This window comes from Gekko japonicus, unplaced genomic scaffold (assembly GCF_001447785.1).
Source record: "Gekko japonicus isolate JY-2015 unplaced genomic scaffold, Gekko_japonicus_V1.1 scaffold2, whole genome shotgun sequence".
NCBI classification, from domain to species: Eukaryota; Metazoa; Chordata; class Lepidosauria; order Squamata; family Gekkonidae; genus Gekko; species Gekko japonicus.
Genome location: NW_015175358.1, coordinates 2,012,128 through 2,020,686, shown reverse-complemented (window position 1 = coordinate 2,020,686; position 8,559 = coordinate 2,012,128). Strand labels below are relative to the sequence as shown.

The 8,559-nt window shown below is 45.6% G+C and overlaps 1 protein-coding gene across 1 annotated transcript in view; it reads left to right on the top strand.

Moving 5' to 3' along the window:
* Positions 1-2,632: 2,632 nt before the first annotated feature.
* Positions 2,633-8,559, top strand: part of NR2C2 (nuclear receptor subfamily 2 group C member 2) — a 47,773-nt gene continuing 41,846 nt past the window's right edge. The window contains exons 1-2 of the mRNA XM_015425248.1: positions 2,633-2,945; positions 8,310-8,393. Coding sequence (XP_015280734.1) covers positions 8,334-8,393 — 60 coding nt within the window. The 5' untranslated portion in view covers positions 2,633-2,945; positions 8,310-8,333. The remainder of the gene's footprint in view (positions 2,946-8,309; positions 8,394-8,559) is intronic.

The following is an 8,559-nucleotide window of genomic DNA, read 5'->3' as shown; positions in this document are numbered from 1 at the left end:
ATGAAACTGAAGCTCAAATACTTCAAATGAGAAGGGAGCACTCACTGGAGAAGACCCTGATGCTGGGAAAGATTGAAGATCAAAGAAGATTGGGACGGCAAAGGATGAGATGGTTAGACAGTGTCATAGATGCAACGAACATGAAATTGAGCAAACTTCAGAGGACGGCGGAGGACAGGAAGGCCTGGCGTGATCTGGTCCATGGGGTCGCGAAGAGTTGGACTCGACTGTGCGACTGAACAACAACAACAACAACAACAACTATCCTTATGGAAAGTGCATCTGACCTCCCCCCCTCAAATAAAAGAAAATGTGAGACCTGTCACACAGGCTGGAACAGATTTAAAGTATTTCTCATTATAAGAGTTTCTGAGCTTTGCAAGAATAATAATTTAAGATATTTTTTTTCCTGTGCAGTGTGCTCTACTTTGTAGCAGTAAAAAAAAAAATTGCCCAGTTTGTCTATAGAAACAAGATTTAAAGAAAGTGCAGCATTGTTAGCGAAAGAAACCCTGATGTACATAAAATCAAGGAACGATACACATAATTCTTAACCACTCCGTACTTTCCACATAAATGAAATCCTGTGATATTCACAAGTACTACTAGAGATTTTATTGTTTATTTAAAAGTTTTATTCCAAATTTACACTGAAACAGTAACAATGCCTTCTATTGAGATCTCCTGCTCTTCTTAAAAGTATCTCTGCCCAGTAGGGCACATCAAGATTTACCCTTCTCTTCTAGTAACAATTTTCCTTGCAATACTGTCAATATCCATAATTTAATTTGACAATACATTACTACTGTTGTGCTCTCACTCACTGGTCTTTAATTGCTAAAGGATTGAAATAATGTTTCAAAAATAATCTTGCCACTCTCTTGCCATAGCTATAAAAGCATTGCATGTCCAAATTTGGACCCTTTTTTTCTAGTCCCCTTGGGGGATGTACTAAAACAAATTACAAGAATGCCCACTGAGAACAATGGGAAATACCTGAAGGCCCATTGGATGTAATGGGATCCAGAAAATGCCAACTGACTTGCATTGGCTCTGCTGAAATACATTACAGCACACAAAAGTTGCAAAGCAACTGTAGAATGGATTTTGAGAACCCTGCTCCAGGGATTGGAATAACAGTGCGCTCACCCTCCAAGTAGAATAACAGTCTCTTGGACCAGATAAAGTAATCTGGGACTGAACCGACAGCCTCCAGAGTTGAATGACAGTCCCTGGGACCAGATAAACTGATCTGGATCTGGAATGACAGTCCTTTGGACCAGGTAAACTACTTTGGGACTGGGGAAAAGCCCCCCAGAGTTGAATGAGAGTCCCTAGGACCACAAGTGTTCTGTGACTAGAATGAGAGCCCCCAGATTGCAATGACAATCCCTGGGACTGGAATCAGTGCTCTGAAATGACAGCCCCCAGAGTGGTCCCTGAGACCAGATAAACTGCTCTGGGCCTGGAATGAGAGCCCTCACAATTGAATGACTACTCCCAAGGACTGCCATTACACCATTCTATGTGCTGTTATTCCAGTTCCAGAACACTTATGCAACTCTTAGGGACCATGTTTCCCCTCTGGTCACTGTTATTCCATTCCCAGAACTTATTCCATTCCCAGGGATCATCATTCTACTCTGGGGGTTGTCATTCCAGTCTCAAAGCGAGATTTCTCAAAATGCCTTTCACATTTTCATTGCAATTTTCCTGTCCTGCAATGTACTTCAGTGGATCTCATCTATTGCACATCAATTGGCGTTGCTGGCTTGGCTCCCATTACTGTCAAACCCATTTGTTACAAGGGCTGGATCTGATATAAATGTCACTTTGTCGGGCCAGGCCATGTGTGCCATAAAATGTAATACAAGGTACCAGAGATATAAACTTTATAAAGGACACATGCAAACCCAATTAACGATATTATTTTTTACTCAAGCTATAAACATGCTTAAAACATTAACACTCTTACAGTGCTTCCTTATAGTATCTCCCTGATGTCCACCCTCCCGCTTCTATGAATGAGCACTGGGACAGTGTGCAGGGACATAATGCACAGCCTTTGTCTTCTGGCAGTAAAGGTAATGTTGCTCTGGGGTCGGATAAGAGCCCTGGACAGGCCAGTTCCAACCCACGGGCCCTATACTTGAAACCCGTGGATATCCAGTAGGCCTTCAGGCCTGTCCCTTTGTCCCCCATGAGCATTCTTGTCATCCCTCTCTGGTTAGCGTATCTAGCCCCGGTGACTGGGTACAACCCTACTAGGATTACGCTGGGCACACGAACTCAAAAGTAAACCCATGAATACGTACACTGGGGTTTCCCTTAGCGTCAATTTGGCTGCCAATGCACACAGGCGGTACCCGATCCTATGCGTGTTCAGTTACTTCCGCCACCAGACAGGAGTGTTCTTCTCGTGTCAATGTCCGACTCCGAACAAGCGCCACAGGCGCGAGAATCCAAGCCAGGCGCGCAGATGGAGCTCAGCAGCGAGGGCGAGTTCCTTCGGGAACGAGAGGGGCCGCCGGAACGGCGAGACGCGCACATTCGCAGCCACCCAGGTAGCCCCTCCCTCTCCTCTGCCGTTTCCCCTACACTCCGGCCCCGCCTCATTAGACCGGGGGGGGGGGGAGAGGAAGAGAGATGGAGGGAGCCGTGGACGGCGTGATGCTGGGAAAAGGAAGCGGGACAACGCTGCCTGGCGGCGACGGCAGCGCCTGGCGGGGTCACGAACTCTGACCTTTCACAAGAAAACGCCAACTCCCCCCTTCTCTGCCCCCCCACAAACAAACAATAACAGACGACCACTCCGCCCCCTCCTCCCGGGACACTTTTAACCCTTTCGGCGGCGCCGCCTCTTTCTCCCGGGGGAGGGGGGGCCAGTCCAGGCCCTGACGAGAGGCAGCCGCCGCCGCCGCGTCCTTTTGGCGCCAAATCCTCAGGTACATTAAGTCTTAACCCTTGTGTTATGGGGCAGCGCTTGTCTGTCGGGGTGGCGGGCGGCCGCCGGGTTCAGCGGCTGGGTATCGAGCCGGATAGCGGCGCGTCCGGGGCGGGCGTGGTATGGTGGGGTGTTTCCTGACGAAGGGCGCCTGGTGGTGGAACGCGCTGGGCGCGACGTTTTCCCCGCGGCGGCGGCGGCAGAGATGGTGGCCGTGCTGGTGCGAGGCTAGACCAGCAACAAACGAGGCAGGAAGATGGAGTCTGAGCGGGCGGAGGCAGTAGCTTGAACCCGACCCTTTTACCTTTGCCACCGGGAGGGCGGAGGGGAGGGGGCGGCGGGTATTTTGCATACGGGGCAGCCCGTCGCCATCTTAGCGGCCGTTCCCCCCCTCTCGCTTGACAGTTGAGAGGAAGCGCTTTGCACATTCCGGGCGCCCGCGGTCGAGCCTGACAAGGGGACGCGCCACAGGCCAAGTAGAAAGGGAAGGAGGGCGGGGAGACTAATGGCGGAGCTCGGGAACTTGGCTACCGGCCAACTCCGCCATCTTGTGCCTCAAGCGCCTTTTTAGCTCTCTTACCTCCCTCCTCCCACCCCGTTTCCTTTTTGAGAGGCGGGACAAAAGAGTGAAGGGCGTCCGGATTCACCAATGAACATTGTGGAGCCGGAGGGTGGGCTTTTCTGGTTTGTGGTTAAAGCGTATTGGTTGAGGCGAGCATGCGGGAAAAGGTCTGCTTATTGTCAAGTTCTGCTAAACGGAACGAGCTTCCCTCTTGTAAGTCGTCGTAGTCGCTGCTGTGGTTCGCAATCACCCTTCACGGCCATAAGCGGTCAAAACCGAACACAATTCCAAAAGTGGTTCAATCAGCAGTACCTTCCTGCGAGGTCGAGCCGAGCTGTTCGGCAGAAAAATCCACTCAGATTATGGAATCAAAACATCGTTAGACTTTTGGTGACAAAAAACGCACCGTTTGCATTGCTTGCTTTAATTTTTGTACAACAGTATCTCTTTAACTTTTCATTTTAATCATTTAATAATAAAATGCAATAAAATGCCACAGGCATTCTCCCTCCCCAAAAGCCAGGCTTTGTTCCCTTTTCCGGATTTTCTGAATCCTGTTTGGGGGGGAGGGGGGCTTGGGGAAACTGGGATAGGGTCAGATTTGCTCTAACTGTTGCTATTGCCCTGATCATGGTAGGAAGTGGTAGTGGAGTTTATTATTAAATAGTTATATATCTGTCTCCCACAAAATTGGGACCCAAGATGGGTAACAACAATAAGGGGAGAATGGGTCTGCATCATATTTCTATATGTCAGTTTCCTTCTGTTTTCCCTATAATTCAGTAACTCACAGATGATCAAGAAATGGAACTTGACTTGAAACAGTGTGAGTAGGAGCTGCAGGCTTGATCATTAATGGGTGGAGTCACCAGATGCAGGGGGTTAGTCCTGACCTCAAAAATGTTTTCCAAATTCACCTCTTTTACTTCCTTCAGCATAAGTAAACAGCTGCTGTTCATTTATACATGGAGTGGTAAAGCACTGGACTTGGGATCAATGCTGTAGTGGGAGCAAAGCCTGTCTTTGGTCATGGAGTGGACCAGACATCACCAGTAGAGTAATCATGGAGGGGAAACAGCCGAATTCTCCTTTGGAGATAGTCCAGGTTTCTCCAGAAGAGCAATATGTTGCTTTAAGGAGAAAAGAGTCCATTCCTTCTTATCAAATTTCTGACTTAGAAGAGGGGAGGGTATTATTTATGTCGATTTCAGAACCAAGGGTAGTGATTGGTTTGAAATGAGCAAGGGCAGTTTTGGAAAGGCGGCCCTAGCTCTCACCCTACCCATGTACTTATACTTAAATGGAATTACTCATTCAACCCAATGGCCTTGAGCAGTATCACAGACTTAAAAACAATCCTAATAACCGGACTACAGACTCAGACTCATTTATTTATTCGTATTACCGTATATCTTAGTATAGTTTTGGAAAAGAACTTTGCAGCCACCCATATCAGTGGCCTCTGTGATGGATGGGCAGGTGAGAGGTGAACCTTCATTCTTTGCCACCCCATGCAGCTATTGTTGGCAGATACGAGTTTGCTAGGCTATAGGTATGGTCTGTGGATATTGGTGTGGTGAGACTGGGAAAGCACCAGAAGTCATTATCCCCTACTCATCAACAGGCTTAGTATATCTATATGTGTTAAAGCCATTAGAAAACATTTCATTATACTCTGGCATGACCCTGTCTCTGAGTGGCCCAGTTCTCAGAGGAATGGTGCCATGAAGCAGTGCAGTCACAGAGATACAGTGTCACTCTAGGTTGTCCTTGCAGTTTAAAAGATACCACTATATACACTGTCCTTCATAACATTCATTTTACTAATATCGATTTTATTAGTTTTTTTAAAATTACATTCTGCATTCTAGTACATTCAAAGCTGCTTAACAAAATCAGAGTTACAAATGTCAGCAAAAACAGTTCAAAACCAGTTGCAATAAAATACAGAATCACAACCTGCTCCAAACAGCTGTCCTGTAAACTGAAGAGATCCAGCCTCAAAAAAAGCAATGAAGCCCAAAAGAGCACCACAGTCATCAGAGCACAGAAAAACAATCACAGTACAACCATCCAGAAAAAAATGTTCTAAACAGTCATGCTCCAAAACTGCTGTGCACATTTTTCTAAACTTTTCTAGAGAGGTTGCCCTGCATACCTCACGTGGCAAGCCATTCCAAAGGGCAACTATTGCTAAAGTTCTTATAGTAAAATTTACCACTTGAAAAGAAGGTCTACCTAGCAGGCAGCTGGTGAGTAAGCCTATATATGAAGAGTTGCTTCAGCACACAAAAAGTGATGGTCAAGTCCAATTATTGCCCCCTGTGAACTACATATATACTAGATGGTTTCACATGAAGTGATAGGTCAGGCCAGCTTCTCCACTTTTACATGCAAGTGTCTGTGGCATACATGCATGAGTTTCCTGGCAAACAAGTTGGTGCAGAAAGGATTTCTCAGAGGTAGAAAATTTGAAATCCTCTGCAGCAGTGGGTTTATAATGTATCTTTACACAGAGCAACTAAAGACATGTGCATAGTACTAGAGTTAATTGAAATGAAAGTCCCTGTTTTGGCCCTCTCTCTAGCCTGTGTTCAACAATCACAGTATTTTCCTAGTTTTTTTAGAATGAGAAATAATGTTCCAAGGACTTTTGTAATTCCATTTGCCTGTGATCAGTATTCCCACTGTAAATTAAACATATATAACTACCATGCAAATGTCAGCCATGTGCACATGTCCTCTTAGATTTAAATCAATAAGAGCTATGAGAATATATCACCAAAGCCAGTTTGATGAAGGCAGTAAGCATTCAGCCTTCTACTGTAGTGAACATTAAAAGCAGAAAATGTAACACTGTTTTTCCTGAGTTAAAGATTATCACCCAAGCTTTGCCTGTTTTATGAAATAAACAATGGTATTACCTCAGGGGTCCTAACATTAGCACTGAACCATTATAGTCCTTGACTTGTTTGGCATATTGCACCAGGCTTACAAAAGCACTGAGAATCTCTGTCAAAGTCTGAGTGTTTCCCATCCTAGCACAAAGTGAGAGGCTAACATCCTCTGCCTCTGTTCATGCTGGTGGATTTGTTCATAGGAATCACCAACCAGCCTGGCACAAGCAATCCCTGGGACTTCTCTGCAATGAATGGTGAACTTGGAGGAAGAGAGAGGTTTCCAATGTTCTTATCCACAAGTGTGTTTGCCACAGTTTCTGGTCCCATTTGTTGAACACGTGAAGCTGTTTTATTAAGTGATTTAAAAAAAAGAGAGAGAATGTTACGGTTGTTGTGTAATATACACCATTTTCTTACATAAGAACATAAGAGAAGCCAATGTTGGATCAAGCCAGTGGCCCATCCAGTCCGACACTCACACAGTGGCCAAAAATACCAGGTGCCACCACTAGAAGCCCTCCCACTGTTGCCCCCCCCCCCCAAAGCACCAAGAATACAGAGCATCGCCCCAGACCAAGAGTTCCTTTCTGTACCTTATGGCTAATAGCCACTGATAGACCTCTGCTCCATATGTTTATCTAATTCCCTCTTGAAGCCGTCCATGCTTGTAGTCACCACCACCTCCTATGGCAGTGAATTCCATGTGTTAATCACTCTTTGGGTGAAGAAGTACTTCTTTTTATCTGTTCTAACCTAACTGTTCAGCAATATCATTGAGTGCCCACAAGTTCTTGTATTGTGAGAAAGGGGGGAAAGTACTTCTTTGGTGTAGTGGTTAAGTGCGCGGATTCTAATCTGGGAGAACCGGGTTTGATTCCCCACTCCTCCACTTGCACCTGGCTGGATGACCTTGGGCACGCCTTAGCTCTGATAAGAGCTGTTCTTGAAAAAGAGCAGTTTCCCTCAGAGCTCTCTCAGCCCCACCTACCTCACAGGGTGTCTGTCGTGGGGAGGGGAAGGGAAAGGAGTTTGTAAGCCGCTCTGACCTGCTCTATCCCATGCATAATCTTGTAAACCTCGATCATGTCACCCCTCAGTTGTTGTTTCTCCAAGCCTAAACAGCCCTAAGCGCTTTAACCTTTCTTCATAGGGAAAGTGTACCAAGCCTTTTATCATTCTAGTTGCCCTTTTCTGCACTTTTTCCAGTGATATAATATCCTTTCCGAGGTGTGGCGGTCAGAATTGCACACAGTGTTCCAAATGAGGTCACACCATTGATTTATGATTATGATACTGGCTAATTTGTTTTCAGCTCCCTTCCTGATAATCCCCAGCATAGTGTTGGCCTTTTTTATTGCAGTCGCACCGTGTCTCGACATTTTCAGTGAGTTATCTACTATGACTTCAATATCTCTCTCTTGGTCAGTCTTTTTTTTTTCCCTCTCTTGGTCAGTCTCCACCAGTTCAGACCCCATAACGTGTATTTATAGTTAGGATTTTTGGCCCCAATGTGCATCACTTTGCACTTGGCCACACTGAACCCCATTTGTCACATTGACGCCCATCCTCGACCGATCTCTTTGGAGTGCCTCACAATCCTCCCTGGTTCTCACCACCCTGAACAATTTAGTGTCATCTGCAAATCTAGCCACTTCACTGTTTACTCCCAACTCCAAATCATTAATGAACAAGTCAAAAAGCATCAGACCCAGTACTGAGCCCTGTGGTACCCACTGCTTACCACCTTCCACTGTGAAACTTGTCCAAAACATGCAAAATATTACAAAATATGCAACACAATGTTCCCTACTAGCTTAAAGCTATACTATGTATGTAATTGTTCTTGGTAAAAAAAAAAAAAAAAGCAAAATGCCTAACAAGTTATTGGCATCCCTCCAAACAGGTTCTCTAATGAACGTACTTCACCATGACAACCAATATGGAGGTGCTGGCTCAGCAGATAGTGGAAACACAGCAGGTGGCTGAGGTGAGTGATGGATGATATTATAGTAACTCACCCTTGGTTTTAAAAAGCCAGATATCGTGGTCTTCTTTACTTACACATGATCTGGTAGAAATTATTCATAATGTGCTGATTATTGCATCAGCAAATAGAAAGCTGTTTTCAGTCCTAATGTAATGTACAACAGCTC